Raw genomic sequence first — 27,791 nt, forward strand, 5'->3', positions numbered from 1 at the left:
TGCCTGGAGAAGCCAGGGACAGAGGAGCCTGGGGGGCTACAGTCCACGGGTATCAAAGAACCAGGCATGACTGAGCAACTAAATAACACCACCACAAAGGTTTGTGTAAGTCTGTAAATACATTACAACACTGAAATGCACACTTTAAATGAGCAATACCGCTGCTAAGAAAGGAAAGCCCCAGTAAGTACCTGACTTTTTGGCAGACGGTGGTAAACTGCCGCCTCCGCCTGCAGCCCCACCTCCAGGGCTACCACCACCAACACCAGGGCCTCCTGGGGAGCCAGTCTTTTTACTCAGCAAACTGTTAAAGAAATTTGCCAGGACACCTTCACTTGTAGCTCCAGCTATTTTAAAAAAAAAAAAAAAGGATAAAAAACATACTCAAAGCTTTCAACTTTTCTATAAATTATTACAGTAATGATACACAGAAAATGAATCACACACAGAAGATGTTCCAAATCCAAGCCAAGTTTAATCTTTTGAGGCTGGGTAACTTCTCTAATCAATCATATATAAAACAAATATGAGTAAGTGTTAAGAATGTAATTATTAAAAACTTAAGAGTGTTATTTTTTTCTTTACATTTTATTTCTTTTTTGCTGTGCTGGGTTCATTGCTGAAAGAGGGTAGAGTGTTATTTTTAAGAGGCCAAAAGCATTTAAAACAGATGCTACTTGTGAATATATATCCCCTTTGAAAGGGGTTCTTCAAAAATAAAAATAGTTGCTTCAAGTATTACACAAAGCTGTCCAATCTGATATGAAAATCAGCAGAAGCTCTAAGAGATTAATGGACAAAGGAGGGCAATAAACAATTCACAGAAGAAAAATACAAACAGGAAGGAAATACTAGGGGCGGTGTGAGCTCTCATTAGTTAATATTTACAGAATGCTGATTAGGTGTAGGCAAACTGCAAGGCTCCATGTTGATGACAGGTAACCTGACCAGTTGAGAAACATCAGGAAAGGGCATAAAAAGATAAGAAGTCTCACCTACTAATCCCACTCAGGGCAATTATTCCTGTAGAAATAACTATAATGCATACAGTTTTTTTCTGCTTGTTAACTGCAAATAACCCATTTCAGGTAAAACATTAATTTCTCCAATGACCTATAGGTATAGTTTAGTTCAGTCGCTTAGTCATGTCCGACTCTTTGCGACCCTATGGACCACAGCACACCAGGCCTCCCTGTCCATCACCAGCTCCTGGAGTCCACCCAAACCCATGTCCATTGAGTCGGTGATGCCATCCAACCATCTTGTCCTCTGTCGTCCCCTTCTCCTGCCCTCGATCTTTCCCAACATCAGGGTCTTTTCAAACGAGTCAGCTCTTAGCATCAGGTGGCCAAAGTATTGGAGTCTCAGCTTCAAAATCAGTCCTACCAATGAACACCCAGGACTGATCTCCTTTAGGATGGACTGGTTGGATCTCCTTGTAGTCCCAGGGACTCTCAAAAGTCTTCTCCAACAACACAGTTCAAAAGCATCAATTCTTCGGCACTCAGCTTTCTTTACAATCCAACTCTCATATCCATACATGACCATTAGAAAAACCATAGCTTTGAAGTGTCTTTTAATTTCATGGCTGCAATCACCATCTGCAGTGATTTTGGAGCCCAGAAAAATAAAGTTAGCCACTGTTTCCCCATCTATTTGCCATGAAGTGATGGGACCGGATGCCATGATCTTCGTTTTCTGAATGTTGAGCTTTAAGCCAACTTTTTCACTCTCCTCTTTCACTTTCATCAAGAGGCTCTTTAGTTCTTCTTCACTTTCTGCCATAAGGGTGGTGTCATCTGCATATCTGAGGTTATCGGTATTTCTCCCGGCAATCTTGATTCCAGCTTGTGCTTCCTCCAGCCCAGCCTTTCTCATGATGTACTCTGCATGTAAGTTAAATAAGCAGGGTGACAATATACAGCCTTGACGTACCCCTTTTCCTATTTGGAACCAGTCTGTTGTTCCATGTCCAGTTCTAACTGTTGCTTCCTGACCTGCATACAGGTTTCTCAAGAGGCAGGTCAGGTGGTCTGGTATTTCCATCTCTTTCAGAATTTTCCACAGTTTATTGTGATCCACACAGTCAAAGGCTTTGGCATAGTCAATAAAACAGAAATAGATGTTTTTCTGGAACTCTTGCTTTTTCGAAGATCCAGCATGAGTAAATATAACACAAAGCTTTTATAAAGTGCACACCATAGAATGTATGTTAAAACTACACTGTAAATGGTTCACAGTCTGACTCACTGAGTTTCTATCTCTATAGATACACAAAGAAGAAAATAGCTAAGGCAAAAGGTGGGATGACAGTAGGTAGATTTCTGCTGTGAAATACACTGTGTTGTTTACTCTTAAAAAGAGAGAAATGTACCTTTCATGTTTGGATCGATTTTTTTTGACCCAGCAGGGATGGGTGACACGCTAGCAACATTGGATGACACAGATCTGTTTGGTGTTCGAGGGGAGCCTCCTGGGACTCTTGGTGAGGCGTCCTAAGTAAAAAGATGAAAGCCATATTTATAAAACCCTGAAAGCTCAACTTCACAAAAATTATCATATAAACAACTCCTTTACAACTGCCCCCCATCTCTTCCACTGGTCCCTTTACACTGCAAGCCCTGAGCAAAAGTGTTTAGCAATCGTGTCCTCATTATTAGAATACCAGGGACCCCTCACATTTTAGCATACAAATTTTCCTTTCAATGGAAAAAGGGAAACACATAGAATAATGAAGTGTGGTTGTGAAGAGAAGCATGGGAGTCAGATCCAGACTCCAGTCTGGACTTGCATCCTATCCCAGCAACTGTATAATCTCAGGTAAGCCATGGTGTCCTAAAAAGCCTCCATTTCCCCACTTGCAAAATGGGGATAAGGATAGGACTTGCCTCATCTGGCTGTTGTGAGGATTTATAAAACAACATACAAAAATGGTTCAGCCTACAGGACAAATGGTACAAAATAGATCTTTATGATTTCAATATTCTAAAAGGGAATGAAAGTTTATCTTTTAAAATCTCACAAATTCCAGGGGCATTCCTAATTCAACTTTATATCCAAGTACACCCATCACAGACAGATATACAATCAATGACATTAAAGAACTGAAACAAGATGCACTGATTTTAATCCCTTCGTCAAGATCTGCAATACTGACCACAGGCCTTCCAGCTGCAGTTGGTGGCTGCTTTGCTAAAAGGGACTGAAAAACACACAAAAATTCTAGGTTAGACATTCAGTCATGTATTGCTGCTTTTAAAGAAAACGTGTACAAGAACGGTTTAATCATTAAGCGTACTAAGTCTGCTTCTGATGTAATTCCATACCTGTAGCTTCATAAGAAACACTTGGTCATCTTCCGCCACAATTTCCTTCTCATGCACAAACTGAAATGAGCAATGCATAGATGAACAAGTCATTATGCTAAAGTCATTCATAACTCACTCTCTAGATTAGCACAATTTTTTAAAAACACCAAGAATATGAATATTACCTGTATCACATGTACATGGGTGGACTGCCCTCCCCAAGGCCCTTCAGCAGAGCTGTCCAATACCGATCTGCACTAATATAAATGTCCTGTATCTGTGCTGTCCAACGTTAGCCTGCGGCTACTGAGGAGCTGCAATAACAGCTAATGTGACTGAGGAACTGAATTTTCCATTTAGTTGTACTTAATTTATACTTAAGAGCCATATGTAACTAGTTCCTACTGCTCTGGACAGCACAATCCAAGAGCCACACGCATATAAAATCTTGTAAGATTTACACATGCTTATAAAATCTGCGCGACTCAGTGGTAAAGAATCCTCCTATAATGCAGGAGATACAGGTTCAATCCCTGGGTCAGGAAGATCCCCTGGACAACAGAATGGCAACCCACTCCAGTATTCCTGCCTGGAGAGTCTCATGGACAGGGAGTCTGGTGAGCTACAGTCCCCGGGGTTGCAAAAGAGTCACACAAAACTTGGAGACTAAACAACAGTTAGGTGTTTTAAAAGGGCCAATAATATCCCAGTTGAGAGAAGAGCAACTTGCTCCTGGATTCCTGAAGTAGAAACACAGTATCTCTTCTATCTGCTGAATAATTAGGAAAAAAAGGCGGGGGAGCTGCCCATGCCTCCTGCTCCTCCTTTTCCTCTGCAAGGCAGGGCGATCCTTTGGAAAGGTTAAGGCAGACTGGACCCCACCTCCACTCCAGCTTGCCTGCCCATCACTTTCCATCCCACTGAGCATGAAATCCAGAGTCCTGCCTGCAGCCTAATGCTGAGGCCCCGCAAGACGCTAACCCTGCCTTCTTCCCTCTGCTCTGGCCCTCCAGGGGGCTCCTTCCCAGCCTCTGCAGCCGCCCTACACACTCCTGCCTCAGGCCACGTGCACGTTCTCTTCCCGTGGCTCCACATCCTCCCCTCTTATCAGACCTGCCTTCCCCATTCCCGACTGTAAGCTCCCACCCACCTGCTCCCCCTCCCTCACTGCGCTTCCTTTCTCGAGCACAGATCACCACCTGAGTGATGGCATGTACAGATTCACTACCTCATCACGGTCCTGTTTAGCACCTAATGCCTAAATGGCAGCGCAACAAATATTTGTGGAATGAATAAAAAACCATTTGAAGCACAATCTCGCTGTTAAAAGAGAGAATGGGAAAAAAATTGTTTTTAAAGTGTGTGTTTCTTTCAATAGACATTCAAACCGAATAACGCACCGAGTTTTCATTTGATGCTATATTTCTTATTTGTAACTGCTCTGTAAATGTTTGGATTTTTAATTAAGAACCTTATTCTATGCTGAATCAACATTACTTTTTCCTGAAGCATGTTCAAATTAAAAGTCAGTGAGAACGTACTAAATGCGAACACAGCTTCATACAGCTTTTCGGAAGTGTCTATACTATCTAACCATAAAACACCATCCTTAGCGAAAGACATATGAAAGTAGAGCATCATCTGGAATCAGACTTAGAAATCTTAAGGATGACATGCAACAATACAGAATAAAGCGAAACCTGGCAGCCCCTGTCTGCTGTGTGCTAGTATGAGCAGCTAATGACCAGGAAGAGGAGGCAAGGTCTGTCTCAAGAGACAAACGCTAATTCTACTTATTATTCTACCAAGGTGTTCCTGGCTTCTGATGGAGCCCCAGGTTGTAAAGTTCACAACTTGCCTTTACCTTACTTAACCCCTTACCTTTCTACCTACAATCTTAAAATAATGGACTTCCCCCTCAGTATAAAAGACTATTAAGACTATACACTAAAATTTACCTTCCGGACAGGTGGTTTAGTTATGATGTCTTCAAAATTATCTTCTGCTTTCAACGTTTGAAAGTTTTCATGTAATATTCCTATTTTCTTATCATTATCCCACCCTGCTGGACTAGAAAGAAACAAAGATGATAAATTCTCAACCATTTATACAGTCATTCTTTCATTCAATCCATGATCAGATTAAGGTGAACATTTTTTATGAAGTTAAATTTGACCAATTATGGAAAATTAATCTATTACAATACTCAAGTTAAAGTTTACTAATTTCTACTTAAACTTATCAACTTTCTTGATTTTAGAACTGACATTGCAAGTTTTTTTATTTGAGAGGAAGTAATCATTAGTGTTACCTCCCAATTTATTCAGATAACTTTTCAAAGCATGTCTAGGTTATACATTGGGTCCTTTATGTACCATAATCAATTAAAGAACAGGTACACTGACTGATACATGCCCCCAATAGGTAAGTTAGCTATAATAGCAGCCTTTCAAAAAGGCTCAGGCCAGCAATAAATCTAAAAGGCAACAATAATAGATCAAAGCATGTTATAAATAAAATAATCTAGGAACAGATTCTCACCAACTCATCATGGAAAAGTTTACTGGTCTCATTTCAAAACCAAAAATGATATCGCATCAAACTGCAGCAACAGTACATGATAGAACAATATACTCAGGAGTACAGCAGGCCTTTCTTGGTGGCCCAGAGGTTAAGCCCGCGCACGTCCAAAGCAGGGGGCAAGGGTTCGACCCTGGTTGGGGAACTAAGATTCCATGTGCTGCATGGCACAGCCAAAAAATTTTTAAAAAAAAGGCATACTTACATAAATACTGCATCTTTTTCCACAACAACAGCAGGAATCTTATAAGGAAATCCATAGAGTTTCTGGACGATGTACTTATATACTAAATCTATATTTTTATTTTCTTTTACTGAAGTGTATATAAGTGCTGCACCATCTGAATTAATACCGTTAAAGAAATTTTTGGACAAACTCCATGAAGAGGTACTGTAAAAGTCTGTGTTCTCAGCTTAACATTTACACATTATTAGTTTCAAAAATAATTTCCATGGATATAATTACATGGTAATCAAGAATTTCAAAACCATAAAGTATTTCACACAGGTTAAATTCAACTAAAGCAATCTCTACATAACTGATTTAACTCGGGAGGGCAAAACTCTCGTTAGCCAAGAAAGTAAAGGTAATTAACTGAGTTGACTATTCACAGCACATGAAGACAAGATTTGGTTTTGCTTTTTACCTTCAACCTCATGAAGGAGGGATATTATTTATCAAAACAACTGTCTTGCCTTTTCAACAAAGGCAGTCGGCACTAGCATCTCTTATAGTTTTTACTAGTCTCAGGAATCAGGACTTTGGGGAGAAAGCTCAGGAAAGCCACTGAACAGAGCAGATGAACCATCAAGAACCATCAAGGAGCTTTCAGGAACAATCCACAGCAACTGTGACCAAAATGTGATATAACACAGCCTACATGAAGACACAGTAAGTAACGCAGATTCTAACTCTGACCTTTATCCAAATGACCTGGTGGACCAAAAGATCAAGAGACGCCTGTGGAAAAAGGGGCCGTGTGACTACTGGCGGACACTGTGGTGGGAGCGGCTGACAGAGTTCTGACCACTGCTGAGGGGCACCTGCTAGCACGTGATGCTGTCCCGGGGGAGACGGTGACTCAGGCCAGGAGGGAGCGATGAGACTGCTGTACCCTCTGAACTGGGATATTCACATTTTCTAGGACACGAACCAAAGCTTGAGAACCTTACAGTAGGATTGCTAAACATACTTAATTTGTCATAATACTTAATTTGGTAGAAACAAACTTCATAATCTTAAGTAAAAGCTTAACTGTGTGAACTTGTCAACGATCTTTCTCACAACGAGAACCAATTTATAATAATTTGGAAGATTTACACAGCTGGAAAATTTGCATTATAATGAAAAATTTTTTAATTTTAAAGGAAACATGATTTTCACTCCCTGGTGGCTTGGACAGTAAAGCGTCTGCCTGCAGTGCAGGAGACCCGGGTTCAATCCTGGGTCGGGAAGATTCCCTGGAGAAGCAAATGGCAATCCTCTCCAGTATTACTGCCTGGAAAATCCCATGGACGGAGGAGCCTGGCAGGTTACGTCCTTGGGGTCGCAAAGAGTCAGACATCACTAAGTGACTTTACTTTTCACTTCGGTTCACTCACTCACACAGACACACACATGCACACACAACTCACTCTCCTGAAGTGCCATGTTTTGTATTCCTTTAAAATCAGCCAGCTTTACTACAGGTCTGCCATTATTTTAGTGGACAATCTTCCTGATCACATCTCTCTATAAACATTTTCAAGTGTAGTTTTAAATAACCATTTAAAGAGAGTGCTTGCTCTCAAATCTTCTAATCTGCAAAGATAACAAAAAAGGCCATGAACACCTAACTTCAATTACTCCCACTTTTTGTTTTTTTTGGCAGGCGAAGGCCCTTTAATTCAACCCAACTAACCATCCTGCGGCAGGAGAAGAGAAAGGCAGCAGAGGACAAAGTCCTGAAGGAAAAGGGGGAAAGGGAGGCTCCCGGTGTCAAGCGGTCTTATTCACTATTCGGCCAGGCTTTCTCCAAGCGGTCTTTAAGTCAGCATCCACTAATGACGATGAAAACCTTCGGACACTCTAAACATGTGTCCGTCACCTCCTCTTCCTATCTAGTGCTAATACCTATCATTTAGTCACTTTTCAGACCCACAAGCTTTGGTTCGGGAATGCAACTGCACAACAGCTGACCAGGGAGGGGCGAGTGAGCACACTGCTTCAGTGCTCTCAAGCCATCTGAAGTTTTCAACAGGAAATTCTAAGAGCATTCACTCACTGATTCATTGTATCCTTTGCTCAGCTGTAAATGTTATTCATCGGCTCATCTAATCCTTGCAACCTAGACTACACAAGATTCCTATGACTGGTTTTCTAACCTTGTGATCATCAAAATTACCCAGAAAGCTTTTTCAGAATTTAGCACAGATTTATCCAGCCTTTCTTTTGAATGGTCCAATTCAGTTAATTCTTAGATGGGCACACCCAGATTTAAAAACCATTTAAAACCATTGTATCAGACTATGCAATGGAGATAAATGCATACTCTGGAGATGATTAACATACTAAACATATTAAAAGTAAGAACACACAAACCCAAACACTGATCTTGCCCTACCACCCACTCCCAAGTAATGAACACTGGTTTTAAATGAGAACATTTACAATGCTAAGTTGTTAGAATTTTCTGCGTAAGTCTGAGAATTATTTTTCTTAATCACAGTACTTTAAACACATCAAATCAAAGTTACATGTTTCAGTACTTGCTTTTGTATCTCAAAATACCAAGATGCTTGGGAATTAAAACGAAATTTCTGACCAGAGGTAAGAAGATAAAAGTTTATGGAATTTTAAGTTCACCAATTTACTCAACTTAAATAAACAAACAAAATATTGCACCGACCAATGTATTAAAAGGATACACTGTAAACAAAACTTCCGGATATGTGACTGAATAAAATCAAAATGCTCATCTCTGTAGTCATGTTCTTTCTCCAACACACTAATGGCATCACACTAATGAGTTAAAATAATTTTAAAAAGAACAATATTAACTTTAAATAATAATGTAACGATTTAAATTCAATTTTGGGTGGGAGAATATCACGAAACTACAACTCTGACATGGTGACTGATTGGCAGGACCTAGAGTATCAATTACTCCTATCTGTCTAGAGACTTTTAGTCAGTCTTGAGACTAATGAATACTGTCATTACTTAAAGAGGTACTAACTTCTACGATATACTCATCTCTTTGGTGATAAGAACACCAAAGAGAAAGTTTTGGTATAAAAGGAAGAGTAACAGGACAAGCTTATAAAAGGCGGTTATACTTATTAACTCAATGACTTACATTCTAGAACAAATTCTCTAGAGCACTCCGTATATCCAGGGAGTCTGTACCGCACACCATTTCCCCTTTGTTCTGATTATCTGACAACTCTAAATTGACCTTCATTACTTTTCAGGTGCTTTTATTCACTCTCACTTCAATTTTACCAACAGCAGAAAAGGGGAATTACAGGGTATTTCTGAAATGTCACCAGTACAATCAATGAAACAAATCTGATTTCTACTTGCAACAAAAGAATGTTAGGAAAAAAATTAAAGCATGTTCCAAACATGACATCCAAGTAACGTCACCAAAACTTCTGAATTGGAAGCTTATGAAATCGAAAAATAAACAAGTATTAATTTGGGGTCCAATCCGTCATTTTTTGTCATGCATATATAAAATATATCATAGAACGGTTTCCTTTATAAACACCATATAAAATGTGGCATATCTGTCCATTCTATAGAACTGAGAGCATTTCAAATTATTAAAGATGCATATAATTTCTACGACACTTGGCAAAGCATGACAGTTTACTAAAGATATTTTTAACTGAGCTATGAGGATGTGGCAAGTAACCGTCTGAATCTCAATTTCCAGGGTCTTTAAAACGAGCTGAGTAACCCATCTAATCTGAGACACACATTCTCCCACACCCACATACTTTAAAAGCTCTTAAACTCAAGTAGAACTGATGGTGCCTTAGATTCTATAAAATACTATAAATGATCTCTTCTGGCTTGAAAATTTTATGAATCTGTGACTCATCTGATAACTGATTCAGGTCCCTTTTAAACTTAACATTTTTTTCATTCAAAAATAAGAGCTTTTATGAGGCAATCTGCAGTGTAAAAACAGGAAAATATATGTCGATAAGCAGCTGTTTGCCAAACAAAATCAAAACAAATCACACACGAAAGGATTCTATTGGGAGAGCTTAAGCACAGATTTATAGAAAAGGTACAAGAAACACTTCTAACTACACCAGAATCACCATTTGAAAAGCAGGCAACAAATTTTGACTTAATTATTTTAAATCGTACCCCTATTCCTTTGTTATCGATAATTTTTGCAGTGTTTAAAGTAAAACTTAAGTTATATTTTAAATTTTATCATTTTTATTCCAAAGATGAATTCCATACCCTCTTTCAATTATATGCACAAATTTCACATTACTTTTTGATAATAATTTTAGATAGCAAAAGCGTTTATATGTTCTATAATTTTCTTAACTAGTCCATGGCTTACTAAAGTAAAAACACACTACCTAAGACCAAACAGGGAGAAGATGAAGTATAAATTATTTTTTAAAGGAAATCTGATTTTATTATAAAGTGTATATATACAGTGACAGAATGAAATTAACAGAATTTAATAGCAACCCTACCAGAATCTCTTTAATAAAAGGCTTTTGATAGATGCATATCAACTTTACACAATGAGCACTGATGGGTCTTTAAAATCAAGTCTATTTTACATACATAATCTCCTAATATATCAAGATATCAGCATATGAAACTCAAGGCAGGAAAATATTTTACAAACTTGATAACCATCATCTTACCTGTAATTCTTTCTACTAAACTGACTACAGAATTTGAAGTCTAATCAGAATTAGGAAAATGAAACTCAATCACAACAGAACATCTAAAGTAACTTTCCTTCAAAGAAAACTACCATTTAGATCACAAAGCGAACATGTGAACAGCATTCAATATTTTAAACTGTTACTTCTAGTTTGGAAGTTACCTAGAAAAACTAATGCGTCCGCTCCACAAGGAGCCTAGAAATAAACAGTTGTTCATCCCGGGTCAACATCAGCAGCAGAGTCTACAGCAAGCAGACTAACCTTTGTGCAAACCACCAGTACTGGAACGCCCAAGTTGTGTGTGAGTGTATCCGCACCCAGCGGCAAGAGCACACTGTCATCTTTGTCCTCCTGCGACGTGGTATTTCTTCTCTGAGGGGAAGCTGGGAAATCTTCTCCTGGTTCTACATATTCTTGAAAATCTCTAACCACTGAAAATCAAAGTAAAGTAATTTAATACATAGTTTAGAAACAGCTTTTCATTTCAGTAGGTAGCTTTTCCGCCATCATCTAGACACGTATTTTTTGCTAGAGTTCGTACTTGGTCTTGTAAGAAACAAAAAGAGTTTGAGAAATCTGCTTCAAAGACAGTACATAAACACTGGGCAGTGGACCCACATTAATTATCAGGAGGCAGAATAAACGCTGAGTGGTTCCAAAGAGTGGGGTTCAATGCAGGCCTGGCTCACCTGGGCAAATGACGGTGGGCAAGCCACAACTGAGCTTTGTCCCTCTTCCTCTCCACCTCACAAAGGGCACTCGACAGGATATAGGAAAAGATGAACGTGTGTTGGGGAGGGGGGTCCGCAATTTAAACGACGGTTCCAGATGACTTTCTAATAGTAACTTCTCTCTAAACATTTTATTCGTGTCTTTCTATCTAGGTGCAATCTTGAGCCATATTTATTCTATCACTCCCATAAGAACTAATGAGGTATTACCAAAACTGATAAATGTTTAGAACTCATCTGCAGAACTATCAAACCTTCACTAGAAGAAAAGCTACGGTGAATGTACCCAGGGCCTTAGCAAAGCACACTTTGATTCAGTAACCCCTTGTCGAAGAATTCTTAAGGAACCAGTGGTAGATACACACAGGGGTTTCCACACGGCTGATTTTCATGTTTAAAGCCAAACGACGGCACAGGATAGTAAGTGCATGACGGAATATTATACAGAATCACAGAGGAGGGAAACGCTAACGGACTTGAGGTCAAGGAAGAGGGTATCCTGAAGAGCTCATCGTGGTTCCTGCAGGAACGCAGGGGCACGTGCACACCTCTGTGCATGCGTGCTCAGCTGCTTCAGTCAGGTCCGGCTCTGTGCAACCCCACAGACTGTAGCCTGACAGGTTCCTCCATCCATGGGATTCTCCAAGGCAAGGATACTGCAGTGGGTTACCACGCCCTCCTCCAGGGGATCCTCCCGACCCCAGGGATCGAGCCAGCGGCATCTCCTGCACCACCGGTTACTTCTCTGCTGCTGAGCTACCCGGGAAGCCCACGCACACCTGTACTGCCCTTCAAATCAGAGGCTGCAACCTCACAGTGGTTCTCAGATTTGAGCACGCACCAGAAGTTTCTCACTCAGCAGTCTACGGTAGGGCCTGAGAATGTGTGTTTCTAACAAACTCCCAGCTGTACTGTTGCCGGTCGTGGGACCACAGACTGAGAACCACCTTATGGCAGAAACTTAGAGGCAGGAAAAAGCTCCATAGGCAATGGCCAAAAAGAAAAGAAAGGTATAGATTAAAAGCAGCTGGATATCTTTCCCAATGATTCAGGATACACATTCTCTTAAGTTTGTACTGTTTCCATGCATATAAACTTCAGTAAGCTGTCCAATTTCCCCTAAAAGTTATCAGCTAAGGACAGCAAAGAGCAGCAGCATTCCATCTGTATATTTCCTTAAACGAAGGGCAACATTGACATATGAAGCGCTCTCAGTGAAATAAAGACTTGTGACTGGCCTACAGCTTGTCAGAAGTGGCCCATATTGTTTTCATCATTTCCATGAAAATTTCCAATTTATATGGGCACATACAAAATATATTATGTACTTCATAAACCATAAAAACAGCTTAACATCTTTATATTATAGTGTTAGCATCCGTGTGGACATACTTCATTTTGACAAGGTTAATAAGATTGTTCCACTTCCTTATCAAGAAACTAAACTACTGAAAATGAGCAGCTGTAGAAAGACTCAGAATTTATCCTGAAATACTGCTCTTCAAATGAACACATACGGCCTTTTGGCAAAGAAGAAAGGGCGCCTCTTCAGAAGAGTCTGCCATCGTGCGTATGTCTCCAGTGTAAAGCTATATTAAAACCTAGCACGTCATCCAAACTGAATTTCAAAGGCAGCACTCACATTATGTTTCCCTTCGTCAAACCTTTTTCAAACTCAAGAATTCCTAACAATCACGATAGTCAACTGGGAAATTTTGTCTCCAAAATCTGTATTGTCTAGACTACTCACACTTTTGTTCCATTTCTTTCATTTCTTCAGGAGGAACTTTCAATTTGTCAATATGTTCTCTAACAACACTTGCCCATTTCTGTAAAGAATCCAAAGCAGTCCAAGGCTTTGACATGTCAACAACCAGCATAACTAAAGTGTCCTTCAGAGAAATGGCATCCAGTGAGAATTTAAGGAGGCCTTTGTGATAGGGGTCTCCATCCAAGATCCATACATTACATCTTGTTTGATCTGCAAAAGACGAAGAAGGTTACCAAGGCAACAAGATAAAGTCATTTCATCATCCAAGTCACAATACTACTTGGCATTTTAGGGCAGCTCCACAGGAGAGGTTTCCTTTGGTAAGGTTCAACTACTTAGGTGACATCTACCAATTCAGTTAATTCCTAAAGAATACTCAAGAAAATGATTTAACTGCCAACACAGAAAACGAACATCCTCTCCTTTGAATTTCTCAATCCCAAACCACAGACTGAATCGCTTGTTTCTATTCTTACCATCAGAAGATAGAGCCATGCATATTCAAGACACTATATACAAAAATGAGAAAGCAAGTGATCTACAGAAGGCAAAGACGGCGGGTCAGACGCAAAAAGCTGGGAAGCAGGCGACATTCTCTCGTCAGAAAATGAGAAGACAGAAAAGCGAGGGCAAAACATTCACAGAAGACTTATTTCACTTAACAGGAGAGAAAAGGAACTGAAAAACAGATTATTCAAGGTCAGCGAGAAAGCTAAAGTTCACATACCAATACCTTAAGATGTTTAAAAATACCACCCTATGAATCCCAATCCCAAACCAATAAAAGTATGCCCTAAACTATTCACAGACTGGCATGAGATAATACGGATCCTGGTAAAATAAATGATGCTAAGAAAAGTCGAAGACTAATCTTCATATGGACAGCAGCTCAACCTGAAGAAAGACACCAGGAAAATCAATTACAAGTGGACGACACTCACCGTCCCTGTCTTCATCATGAACATTTAAGTACAAATATTCCAATCCTCTTCCTTTCTTGTACTCTTCTATTCCCTGAATTTTTCTTATTAAGCTTGTTTTTCCAGCTCCATCTTCACCTGTAAAAAGGACAGATCTTTAAAATTATAATACGGACTATTTAAGGGTGCTTCCTAGTGTGATGAATGAAAAACCCAATTGGAACTAGCTTCAACCAAGAGGGTGATTTGCCAGAAGACGAGTAGGGAACTATACAGGAGAAGATGCAGACTTCACCCCGTGATTCTCTGTCCATTATCTCCACTCCTCTTGCTAAGCCTCTATTTCTTCTATTACAAACGATCTCCTCTGTGGCCATATTTTAAGAAGCTCAACTTTTACGCCATCCTCATTCAAGCTACAAGGAATAAAACACTCTCTCGGTCAGCTTTCAGTCTGAAGACGCTCAGGTAAAGACGTCTAGTTGGTCCAGTTGGCATCACATGCACACACCCAAGGGCCACTCATGAAGGAAGGTAATAGAAAAAAACTGACCAGGACAGGGACCTGTGACTGGCCTCAGCCAAATCATGAAGCCACAAGAAACAAGTAGCAAAGGAGAGGGGTGAGTAACTTGGGGGTAGTGAGCTGAGCAAGAAGAAGGATAGAGAGAATGTAGAATAGATAAAAACTGTGGCTTAAAAAGTATTAACAGCAAGAAATCATGCGACTTAAACCTGGCACAAATTTCAGAAGCTTAAAACCAGGCCAGCTATTTGATGGTTTGGTGGGAGGTTTTTTCAAAAAGTTTTTTTTTTTTAATATTGGGGCTTTCCTGGTGGCTCAGATGGTAAAGTGTCTGGCTGCAGTGCGGGAGTGGCAGGTTTGATCCCTGGGTCAGGAAGATCTCCTGGAGAAGGAAATGGCAACCCACTCCAGGACACTTGCCTGGAAAATCCCATGGTTAGACACAACTGAGCAACTTTACTTACACTTTCTTTAAATACTACATGTTACTATTTCATGGACTTCTTTTGTTATTGCCAATATCATGTTATTAGTACTTAATAAAAATGAATTTCTTGGATTTAAGGACTTATTTCTACAGATTCGTGAGTTCTCTGAGAATTTCAAAATTATTTTCAATTTTCATGTTAAGCATTTAAGAAACTATATATCTCCTGGGTCTTCTAACTATCTTTAGCTGTCAAAGCTGTCAAGAAACTGCAGTAGCCACCTGTGCATCGGGGTTCATCATCCTACTGGTGCCAAGCTGAGGCCAAGTGACGCAGACAGAACAGAGCGGAGTGGCCACAGGGGCAAGCCAGACTCACAAGAAAGCGTCCCAGGGAAGCCAGTGCTGCTTCCAGCTGCACCGCTCCTATTGGTTTTAAACCATTTCTCAGCACTTCACAGCAGTAAGTGTGGCCTTTGCTATTGTTGTTCACTCGCTTCAGTCATGCCCGACTCTTGGGGACCCCATGGACTGTGGCCCGCCAGGCTCCTCTGTCCATAGGATTTTCCAGGCAAGAACACTGGAGTGGGTTGCCATTACCTACTCCAGGGCCTCTTCCCCACGCAGGAACCGAACCTGTGTCTCCTGCATTGCAAGTGGACTCTTTACTGCTGAGCCACCAGGGAAGCCAGCCTTTAAACAGATGCTTGGGAAAAAACCTGTATTTAAACAGATGCATGGAAGAAAACTATTTTCAGGAGAGCAGTAAGTGTAGCCTTAACTAAGCAATAAAGAACTTGCCATTAAAAAGAGTACTTATTTTTCAGTGCTATTTTTGCAGTAAACTATTAAAATGATCCACCAGGGGAATCTCCCGGTGGTCGAGTGTTTTGGACTCAGTGCTTCCCCTCTGAAGCTGGAGTCAATCCCTGGTCAGGGAGCTGAGATCCCACAAGCCACGTGGTGCAGACGAAACAACAAAATAGAGAGTCCATCAAAATAGCAGACTGGGCTGGAAACAGCGTACTATGATAATGGCACACACTCCGTGATGGTCACACTTAGAAATCATGAATTCGACCAGTGAAAATGAAAACACAGACTTCAGTTTACCATGAAACTTATTTAATTTCAGCAAAACATCGTTTGTTATACTGATTACTAATTTGAATGTTATCAGTTTTACAGTTTTTATGGCATTTACTTTATATATATATTATTTTTTTTTTGGTTTCATCATGCATCAGGGATCAAACCCACACCCTCTGCACTGAAAGTGTAGAGTCTTAACCACCGGACTACCAAGGAACTCTCTATATATACAAATTTGCTTTGGTAGTTCAAGCACTATAAAACAAAATTTAAGAATTTATATCTAGTCAACTAAGTGGGCACGAGCAACAGACATAAAGCAGCCTACATCACAGTGAGATCTAGGAGAACTTGCTTTAAGAGGGTCCTTGGCAAGATCAGCGGACTTTCAAGGCAGTGAGACTATTCTGTGTGGCACTGTAAGAGTAGATGCAAGTCATCAGGCACTATATTTTCAAAGTACATAAAAACAGGCAGTAATTAGTGAGGTAAAACTTCACTTAATATGACCCAGGATTTAGCTTGTCTCTTTAATTTCCATTTTAGATGTTAGCAAGTGAAAGGGTATGTTTAGAAGGGTCAAAAAACTTGAGTTAGTTTCAACTTTTTTTAAACATTTCAAATATATATAAACATTTCTGAATAAAAAATACACACATATACTTGTAGATGATCTTAAGCATAAACAAAAAGAATAAAACCACAATAACATCAGTTAGAAAGAACCACTGATAATTTGGTCATCCATGGTGAGACGACGAGTGATTCCTTAAGTTATAAGTTTTCGTCTTCCTTTTAGTTTATCTAATTCTAACTTTAAAGGCTTGTAAATAGTATCAGGTCAGAACTCCAAATTCATGATACTGTTAGGTAGTCAGAATAGGAAAACAGAGTCCAAAATGGCGGTGGCTAAAAGACAAAGAAAGGAAAGGCCCAAGAAAATGAACGGAAGAAAATCCGAGGACCAGAGTGAGAACCTCAGGTGGAACAAACAGCCCTCCTGGCTAGCCCATTTTACACACAGCAGGCTCGGGGGAGAAGAAACCTATACACAGAGGAGCCAAACTGAGCTCCTCTTCTTCTGGGTCGGCCCACCTTACACCTCAAGGATGTATGTTCCTCTGCTTACCAAATAAAACTGAGCGGTAACTGAGCTGTAACACTGGTCCGCCAAATAAAGCTGAGCTGTAACCGAGCTTTAACACCGGTCAGCCATTTCAAATTTTTGGTGCAGTGAGACAGACCCGAGGAAATTACACACTCTCCCAACATATCAACAATATTATCAATTGTGGGATTTTCCCTAACAGTCTAGCAGTTAAGAGAAGAGTGAAGATACCAAGAATCGACTCAGAGGAAAAGAGCCTGATGCTGGGAAAAACTGAAGGCAAAAGGAGAAGGGGATGACAGGGGATGAGATGGTTGGATGGCATCACCGACTCAACAGACAGGAGTTTGAGCAAACTCTGGGAGAGAGAGGACAGAGGAGCTTGGCGACTCTGCACTTCTGATACAGGGGGCACAGGTTCGATCCCTGCTCAGGGTATCAAGATTCCACATGCCATGCAGAGAAGTCAAATAAATGAATTAAATATACACACACACACACATATATATACTGTCAATCATAAGGACATATGCTTACAATTCTAAGTTCTTGCAGCCATTACTGTAGTGTGGCTGCTTCCTTTGTCTAAGGTCTGTATGAAAGTGGAAGGGTTCAGAGTTTGTTTACCATCATTCACTTCACTGGATTAATGGTTCTTAAAAATGCATCAGACTCCCCTGGGGGGCTTGTTAAAACACACTTCTGGGCCTCGCCTCCTGGCTTCCTGGTTCAGTAAGCCTGAGGTGGGGCCCACACATCTGCATTTCCAACAAGCTCCCAGTGTTGCTGATGCTACTGGTCCAAGGACCACACTTTGAGAACTGCTGCACAGACATTCACTACACTAAGCCAAGCACTAGGAATACAAAGATCCACAGGTCAAAGCTGCTGTCCCACGAGCTCATAAACTGGAGAGGGAAAAACAAACAGAAGAGGGTTTCAAGACACTGTCATCAGGACTACACCAGAGATGGGCAACAACCAGGAAGCCAGCGCGAAGGAAGACTCTGGTTTTGCCTGGAAGTCAAAAAGGGTTTTGAGAGAAGGTAATATTTCAGTCAAACCTTGTAATGTCCATGAACCATACTGAGTTACTCATTCCAAGAAGTAGGGAAACACATGCTGAGCCTGGAGGCAAAGAAGTGTCCTTCTAGAAAAGACAGATAATTTGAATGCAAGAAATGTACGATGTGAGAAAGAAAGGGGCCAGAAAGTGAGCACAAAGAGGGAATGTGAGATTATGAAGGGCATCCTACGCCAGTCTGGTAGTTAGACTTTATCGTGAAGAGTCCCTGGTGGTATTTAGGCATTTTAGAAAGACTGCTATCGGAAAAGTGTGGAAGGGTGACTGAAAAGGTAAGTTTGAGAGTAAGGAGACTAGATACAGTAACCCCCCTACATACAAACCTCAAGTTGCAAACTTTCAAAACTGTGAGTGTGTCTTCCATCAACATCAGGCTGAGTGAAACTGCAGCCTGCTCGCTCTGTCTCCCATCGCCAACATCCTTCGGCTCTACCATCTCCCACCTCCTCTCCCTCCTCCAGCCAGTAACTCTTAGTGCCTCCTCACTCAGTGCCAGACCCTGCACTGCACTGTACAGGGCACAAGGATTAGTCAGTCGCTCAGTCGTGTCCGACTCTGTGCGACCCCATGGACCGTAGCCCGCCAGGCTCCTCTGCCCATGGGATTTTTCCAGGCAAGAACACTGGAGTGGGCTGCTGTTTCCTTCTCCAGGGCATCTTCCCAACCCAAGGATTGAACCTGGGTCTCCTGCATTGCAGGCAAGGTACTGTACTATAAGATTAAACGTTTTCTTTATTTTCTGTGTTTATTTTTTCCATACATAGAATTTATGTGAAAAGTATTATAAACCTGTTACAGCGCAGTACTCTATAGACAACTTTGTTAGTTGGGTACCTAGGCTAACTCTGTTGGACTTAGGAACAAACTGAACTTACAAACGAGCTCTCAGAACAGAACTTGTTCATACGCAGGGGACTTACCATACTGGACCATTAGTGGAGTGCTAGCGAGAGGCGGGCGGGGGTGGGGCAGCTGGACCCAAGGCTGCGCTGGCTGGGCGAAGGCAGAGAGGGAAGCAGACGCAGAAGGCAGAGAAGCCTGTGCCGTGCCCCGCCCCCCGCCCGCTGTTGTCCCACCTGCCTTCAGTGGTCGGCCCTACGTCTTCCTGGAAGGTTCCCAACCCATCCAACGTTTCTGTTTCCCAGGGTTCCTTCTTCAGAGCCCAGTTCTCCTCACTCTACATACAAGTCCAAGAGAATCTCCACACAAGACTTCAATACCACCTATAATCTAGTGACTCTCAGATTTCCTTCCAGTCTCAGCTGCTCAACTACTTATTGTTCATCCCCATTTAGAGGTCCCACGAATAACTCACGGGGCAATATGCATAAAAGCAGTATTGTTATCTTGCCACCTAATTATTCATGTAACATTCCAACCTCGAGGCTTTGATCCACTGTTCCCTCCTATTTAGAACATACTCTCTTCAGAAATTTGTTAAGTTTGTTACCTAAGCTTCCTCCCAACCTCCCTCAAATATGTCCTCAGGTAAACTGTTCCTAACCACTGTATTTAAACTCACAACCTTGGAGTGGGGGGGAAATCACAACCTCCCAACACTCCTCCCGTGTGTTTTATTTTTCTCCACTGAACTTACTCACATAGTATAGGTTGGGTTTTTTGCTTAGTCTCTCTCTCATCCAAAACTCCAGAGGACCAGGCATTTTTGTCTACTGACGACTGCCACATCCCCGGTGTGTACTAACTCGTCACAATGGAAGGTATGTTCCTAAGCCGCCTACAAAGCAGCCACTGACAAACTGTCACAAACAAGAAAAAATGTGGCAAAACAGTAACACAACTTTCACAAACCCCTGAATGAAAGATACAAATTTTGTCCTCTTAACCACAGGGAGGGTTTTTAAACTTCATTATGTACTGAAAGTGAAAGTCGCTCAGCCGTGTCTGACTCTGTTGCAACCCCAGGGACTATACAATCCGGGGAATTCTCCAGGCCAGAATACTGGAGTGGACAGCTCTCCCCGTCTTCAGGGATCTCGCCAACCCAGGGGTCCAACCTCCGTCTCCCACACTGCAGGCAGATTCCTCACCAGCTGAGCCACAGGGAAGCCCATGTATTACTATTTATTGTGTATTAATGGCTTTGAAATGCAAAAGCCTCAGAAGTTAAGATAGAAAAGGGGTGAAATTTCTACTTCATCAACATGTTTCTATGTAAGAAAAATTAAGACTGTCATTCACCTTTGTTCACCCACATCCTGAGCAGTCAGAACCATCAGTAACCTCTGCCTCCGTCTCTTTGGAAGCAGCAGCGGCAGCAAACACCGATGGCCGACAGTACGCATCTCGGTCGGCTCAGTCGCTCAGTCGTGTCCAACTCTGCGACCCCGTGGACCGCAGCACGCCAGGCCTCCCTGTCCATCACCAACTCCCACAGTTCACCCAAACTCACGTCCATTGAGTCGGCGATGCCATCCAGCTGTCACGCGAGTGTATGCTCCTCAATTCTTTGTCTCGTCACAACAAAGACTTGGAGGGACGGACATTAAAGCCCCCTCGGCGTGTCACAGCTCTCAGGTCTTGGATAGACCGTGTTATAGCTCTCAGGTCTCGAATGGACCATGTTATAGCTCTTAGACAAATCAGTGTTACAGCTCAGTGTTACAGCTCTATTTATTTAGAAGGTGGCAGGAAAATCCATCTTCGAGGCGTGAGGGCACGTCAATCTAAAGACACGAGGAGAAGAGGGCCCCAGCGCGCGGGAGAGAGAGCTGGCTCTGGCTCCTCTATTCATATGTTCATCTCTCCCTGGGCCTGTCCTGTGTAAACTGGGCCAGCCAGGAGTGTTGTCTGTTTTACCTGAGGTCCTCACTCCCGGTCCTCGGACCTTCTTTTGTTTCATTTTCGCAGGCTTTTCCCTTCCTTGTCTTATAGCCACCGCCATTTCGGACTCCTTTTCCCTGTTCTACCTACCTAACACAACCATCTCATCCTCTGTAGTCCCCTTCTCCTCCCGCCTTCAATCTTTCTCAGCATCAGGGTCTTTTCCAGTGAGTCAGTTCTTCGTATCAGGTGGCCAAAGTATTGGAGTTTCAGCTTCAGCATCAGTCCTTTCAATGAATATTCAGGACTGATTTCCTTTAGGATTGACTGGTTGGATCTTCTTGCAGTCCAAGGGACTCTCAAGAGTCTTCTCCAACACCACAGTTCAACAGCATCAATTCTTCAGCGCTCCACTCACTTTATGGTCCATCTCTCACATCCATCATATGCATTTAACCAACAGTCTAATTCCAACACAGCCACATCTCTGGGGGCATGATGGTTACCTCCCATCTGAGGATACTAGGGTTCAGAACTATTAAATGTCTTATCCAAAGTCTCAAATAGTTAGGAAATGACAAGGTCAGGGTCTGAAGTGATAAAAAATTGAACTCCAAAACACCCTCTTTCCTTGGGACTTCCCTGGTGGTCCAATGGCTAAGACTCTGCGCTCCCAATACAGGGGACCTGGGCTCCATCCTTGGCTGGGAACTAGATCTCACAAACTGCAACTAAGAGTTCACATGCCAAAACTAAAGATTCCAAGTGTCACAACTAACACCCAGGGCAGTCAGATATTTTAAGTGTCCACTTTCCAATATACTACACACACACACAAACTAAATCTTCAGAAAACGATTAAACATACTGCTTATTATTTCTGTCTTATGACAAAATAATAAGGTATTCCTGCTTCCAGGGGCCATTTATTTTCAGAAGAAAAGCAATTTAATGCATTCCTCTCTCTCAACTGCCTTTGAGTGATGGGTGGTTATATTCCCACTTTCCTGATTCTACGTCTAAGGACCAGGAATGACGTTTGTTTTACTATACTGGTAATTTCTTTTCTCCTGTAATTTTAAACCTTGGGGATTCATTTTAAGAAAAATTTTACATTAAATTTGAAAAGGAGAATACTGTCAAATAAACGTAATATGGTAAATATGGTAGAGATTTCCCCACCACCCCCCCTCCCTGGATTCTGAAATTTCTCATTTCTGGTAATAAATTACAAGTGCTCACAATGAGAATAAAGAACATTAAATAAACACACGCAGGCTATAAGGAACTCCAATGACATCCTCTCTGCTTACATGAGGAACAGGCCAGGCCACAGCCACGAACACCGTGGGGCATAGTGACAGCCGTCCAAGCCTCCCCAGAGAAGGCAAGTCAGCCTTCTCAAAAGCGCAACTTCCCTGGCGGTATGCTGGTGAAGCATCCACCTGGCAACGCGGGGGTCACGAGAACTGAGCCTGCCTGCCACAAATGCCAAAGGCGAGCACCCAGAGCCCAGGCTCCGCAACAAGAAACACCACCACCACGAGCACCTCCACCGGAAAACAGCTCCCGCCCGCCGCCACCAGAGAAAGCCCTCCCACCGCCGACGGCCAGCAGAGAAAGCCCTCTCACCACGACGGCCACCAGAGAAAGCCCTCCCACCGCCGACGGCCACCAGAGAAAGCCCTCTCACCACGACGGCCACCAGAGAAAGCCCTCCCACCGCCGACGGCCACCAGAGAAAGCCCTCTCACCACGACGGCCACCAGAGAAAGCCCTCCCACCGCCGACGGCCACCAGAGAAAGCCCTCTCACCGCGACGAAGGCCCAGGACAGCAAAAATAACCTTTAAAAACAAGAATATTCTAAATCTAAGAGAGAAGATTCTCAAGATGTTTGAAGATGCACTTTGCTTGCTAAAGAAAATCTTTTCGGGAACAAAATTTCTCCCCTCATCAACATTAATGACATTTGGAAGTTAAACAGTTGGCCGAAAAAGTAAATATTAATATATTATACGTTTTAAAATAAATCTTAAGCCTCAATTATAATGACCATTTTCTGCTGCTGTCCCTTTTGTTTAAAATAAATAAATAAATAAATGAACTCTGATGTGATTTGTCTTGGTGACAAATGTGGACAACTGAAAACAGATTTCCTAAAAGGAGCAATAAAGGCACATGTAAACAAAATCTCATTTGTTCCCTAGTATTTCCAGAAAGCTCAACTGGGGTACAGTCTTGTTCTAGGGTTATACCCATTTTCCAATCACATCCATGTTAGACTTGCTTTTTCTCCCTTAACCCACAGCCACCTCCCAGCTCTCTCCTCTCACTAGATAAACCTACCACTCCAAAGTGAACATTCACCAAGTTCATACCACACTCTAATCCATTCCACATCCTACAGCTGAGTAATCTTCCCAAAACAATCACGCCACTCACTCTCTTAAGACCCTGAAAGGGATTCTAGTTAACAGCATTTAGAGGGAAATAAGCCAACATGTGCGATTTACTTTGAACTGAATTTTTCCTTCATGGCTGCATGGTTCTATGATAAGGCAAAAACAGTTCAGTATTAATAGCAGAATCGGGTTTGGGTGCATGAGCGCTAACTGTAAAGTGCCTTCAACGTTTCTGTTATGTTCGGAATTCTCATTAAAATGTCAGAAAAAAATCCTTAAAGGTCTTCCTGCTATCCTCACAGTACAGAGCCAACAGGAAAGGTCACCATCCCTTACAAAGCCCCCTGCCCTTTCCTGCCTCTCTCTCATCATGTCCCACCACCCGCACGTGAGGCTCCAGCCACTCATAACTTCTTCCAGGGCAACAGAGAGGCCTCGTTCTCGCAACTCTGAAGCTTCACACGCGCTGTCACTTCTTTCCAGAACTTCCCCGCACCACACTTGGAGAACCCTACCTTATCTCTCCGGTCTCAGCTTAGTGTCCTCTAGACTCCCGCCTCCAGAAGTCTGGTCAACAGCCCCCTCTGTCCTCCAGCAACACACGCCCACGTCACCGCAGTGCGTCGGCCTATCTGTGTGCTTCAGTGAGTCACGTCCGCCCCCTTCTTCCAACATCCTCTGAGCAGGTTCTCCCAACAGCAGCAGGGTATGAACTCCTTGCATTTAAGATGCTTACAGGAAAGAAATTACCCCATTCTTACCAGGCACTGTCCTTGCTGGCTCATCGAAACCAGGACTTCGCTGGTGGCACAGCAGATAAAAATTCGCCTGCCACTGTAGGTGACCCAAGTTCGATCCCTGGTCCAGAGAGACTCCACATGCTGCCGAGTGACTAAGTCACGCTCCACAACCCCTGCGCCCACGCTCCAGAGCCTGCAAGCTGGCACTGCTGAGCCTGTGTGTCGCAACTACTGAACCCACTGTGCCTAGAGACTGCGCTCCACAACCGGAGAAGCCAGTGCAATGAGGGGTCTGTGCACAACTCCCAGTGGACCGCACGCTCTGCACCCAGAGAGAGGCTGCAGAGAGCAGCGGAGACCCGGCACAGCCGAACGCACACACGTGAGAAACGCCACACGCTCTGCACCCAGAGAGAGGCTGCACAGAGCAGCGGAGACCCCGGCACCAGGCCCGGAACGGCCACACACGTGAGAAACACCACACGCTCTGCACCCAGGAGAGAGGAGGCCTGCCACAGGAGCCAGCCGGAGACCCGGCACAGCCCGAACGCACACACGTGAGAAACGCCACACGCTCTGCACCCAGAGAGAGGCTGCACAGAGCAGCGGAGACCCGGCACAGCCGAACGCACACACGTGAGAAACACCACACGCTCTGCACCCAGAGAGAGGCTGCACAGAGCAGCGGAGACCCGGCACAGCCGAACGCACACACGTGAGAAACGCCACACGCTCTGCACCCAGAGAGAGGCTGCACAGAGCAGCGGAGACCCGGCACAGCCGAACGCACACACGTGAGAAACGCCACACGCTCTGCACCCAGAGAGAGGCTGCACAGAGCAGCGGAGACCCGGCACAGCCGAACGCACACACGTGAGAAACGCCAGGAACCACGTCTCCGTCTCCTCAGGCTGGGTGACTTTTCAACAAAAGACATTTAACAGTTCTGGAGGCTGGGAAGTCCAGGGTCAAGATGTTGGCCTGTCTGTCTAGAAAGCCTGGCTTCCTGGGTCAGCAACAGTCTTCTCGCTGTGTCCCCTCATAGCAGGAAGGGTGAGACAGTTCTCTGGCATTGCTTTTGTAAGGATGCTAACCCCATTCACGAGGGCTCCACCTTCATAAGCTAATCATCTGCCAAAGACCCCCATCCCCTAATGCCATCACACTGGGGTTAGACTCTCAACGAGAACTTGTGGGGACACATTCACTCCACAGCATCGGTCCTGGTCACAGAAGATCCCTTAGCACCGTCATCCTTTTCCGGTTGTGCTGCCTCTGCCCTGCTACACACGGGCTCCCTCCAGCTGTGCAGAGCAGGGGCTGCCCTCCAGTGGCGGGAGACGGGCTGGTCGCCGCGGTGGCGCTTCTGCTGAGGGGCACCGCTCTAGGCACACAGGCTGCAGTAGCGGCAGCACGCAGGCTCCGGAGCTCGCAACGACGCTCTTATCTTACAGCCACGTGGAGTCTCTACTTCCGTAACTACACCTCATCTGTCATCGCTTATCTTGAGCCTTTACCACAATCCACTACGATGATTGACTATTACCTATAAAACTCTCATCAGTAACAGATCCTAAAAAATACCTCCTTTGCTAAACTTAGGAAAACTTTCCAGTCACTGTACAGAGCCATCAGTATTCAACTGCCTGGCTACAGCCAAGCTGAAATAAGTTTGAAGATACTAAGTCCATCATGAACTTTCTCTCTTTATTGTATTATGCAATTAGAAGGATCAAAGTGTTAAAATTCAGGATGCCTATCAGAATTGATAAGACATTTTAAAAATCATCTTTAATGGCCAAACTATTCAAGAAACATGTCACTAACCTCCAAGTTATTTTTGGAAAACAAAACACAGAGCCTGAAAGAGTAAAATAAACGAAAAACTACATACATACTTCATTGTATACAACCAGCATCTTTCACGTGGCAAGAAGGACAACGGGGCCTGTGCGGCCTCAAACAATGCTGAAAGAAGGCACCTACCTTCATCTACGAACTTTAAGACAGACTTATCTTCACTTCCTCGGCCTTCAACTGGCGGCGAAACACACACCAGCATTAAGTGTGCCAGCCAAACAGGTAATGATCTGTAAACACACACTTGTACAAGAAGAGAGTTCCTACTGAAACAGACTAAGATGAAAGTCCTTCTATAAAGCACTCCTTAGTGATGATATTAAGATTATTCTCTAAATAGTTTATATGAACTTGCATTTACACACTAGATTCTCTTAGGGGCCATATTTTAAAGGAGTTCTGAAGACAAACCAGGAAATTCCCTAGCAGGCCAGTGGTTAGGACTCCAGGCTTTCACTGCCAGGCTCAATCCCTGGTCAGAGAACTAAAATCCCACAAGCCAAAGGGCATGGCCAAAAAAAAAAAAAAAAAAATCCCCCAAAACAAAACGTAACTGGAGCTTCTGAGAAAAGATGGCAGAGAAGAAGGACATGAGTTCATCTTCTCTTACGAGAACACCAAAATCACAACTAACAGCTGAAAAACCATTGACAGGAGAAAAACCCTGGAACCTACGCAAAAGATAATTCTACATCCAAACACACAGCGGCAGCCACAGTGACACAGTAGGAAGGGACGCCATCATAATAACACCAGATCATATGCCCGCCAGGTGGGCAACCCACAAAACGGAGAGTAACTGTAACCTGAGGCTCTCCCACAGGAGTGGCAGTCCTGAGCCCCACTTCTGGCTCACCAGCCTGGGGATCTGAAAATGGGAGGAGGAGCCCCCAGGGGATCTGGCTTTGAAGGCCAGCAGATGCTGACGGCTGCAACTTCAGAGGACTGAAGGAAACAGACTCTACTCTTAGAAGGCGCACACAAAGTCTAGTGCACGCCAGGACACAAGGGGAAAAGCACCGGCCTCAGAAAGCCTGGGCCAGACACATCTGCTGGCATTGGAAGGTCTCCTGCAGAGGCGAGGGGTGGCTGTGGCTCACGGCAGGGACAGACGCTGGTGGAGGTAGCTCTGGGGCTACTTAGTGGCAGGACCCCTCCTAGAAGCCGCCATTTTTTCTCTAGGACCTGGCCCCTCCCAACAGCTTGTAAGCTCCAATGCTGGAGACCAGCAGCGTGGGAACATAGTCCAACCTATCAGCAAAAACACAACTTAAAGTCTTTTGAAGGCTGCCCACTAAACAGATCCCCTGACACAACCCTGCCCACCAAAGGACAAGCTCCAGCTCTACCCACCAGTAGGCAGGAACAGGTCCCTCCCACCGGGAAACCTGCACAAGTCTCTCAGTCTCACCCACCACGGGGCAGACGGCAGAAGCAAGAACTACCTCTCTGCAGCCTGCAAGACAGAAACTGCAATCACAGAAAGTCAGATAAAATGAGACAGCAGAATACTTCCCAGGTGAAGAAACAACATAAAATCCCACAAGA

General features: G+C 43.2%; 1 protein-coding gene across 1 annotated transcript in view; it reads right to left on the reverse strand.

The window, feature by feature from the left end:
* The window catches only part of DYNC1LI1 (dynein cytoplasmic 1 light intermediate chain 1), a 53,759-nt gene that overhangs the window by 3,468 nt on the left and 22,500 nt on the right, over positions 1-27,791 (reverse strand). Inside the window, exons 3-12 of the mRNA XM_018038355.1 lie at positions 14,240-14,356; positions 13,278-13,508; positions 11,058-11,227; positions 8,796-8,889; positions 6,094-6,229; positions 5,267-5,378; positions 3,327-3,386; positions 3,158-3,202; positions 2,375-2,495; positions 192-347 (exon numbers count right to left, since the gene is read on the reverse strand). Of these exons, the coding sequence (XP_017893844.1) occupies positions 192-347; positions 2,375-2,495; positions 3,158-3,202; positions 3,327-3,386; positions 5,267-5,378; positions 6,094-6,229; positions 8,796-8,889; positions 11,058-11,227; positions 13,278-13,508; positions 14,240-14,356 (1,242 nt within the window). The remainder of the gene's footprint in view (positions 1-191; positions 348-2,374; positions 2,496-3,157; positions 3,203-3,326; positions 3,387-5,266; positions 5,379-6,093; positions 6,230-8,795; positions 8,890-11,057; positions 11,228-13,277; positions 13,509-14,239; positions 14,357-27,791) is intronic.

This window comes from Capra hircus, chromosome 22 (genome assembly GCF_001704415.2).
Source record: "Capra hircus breed San Clemente chromosome 22, ASM170441v1, whole genome shotgun sequence".
Taxonomy (NCBI): Eukaryota; Metazoa; Chordata; class Mammalia; order Artiodactyla; family Bovidae; genus Capra; species Capra hircus.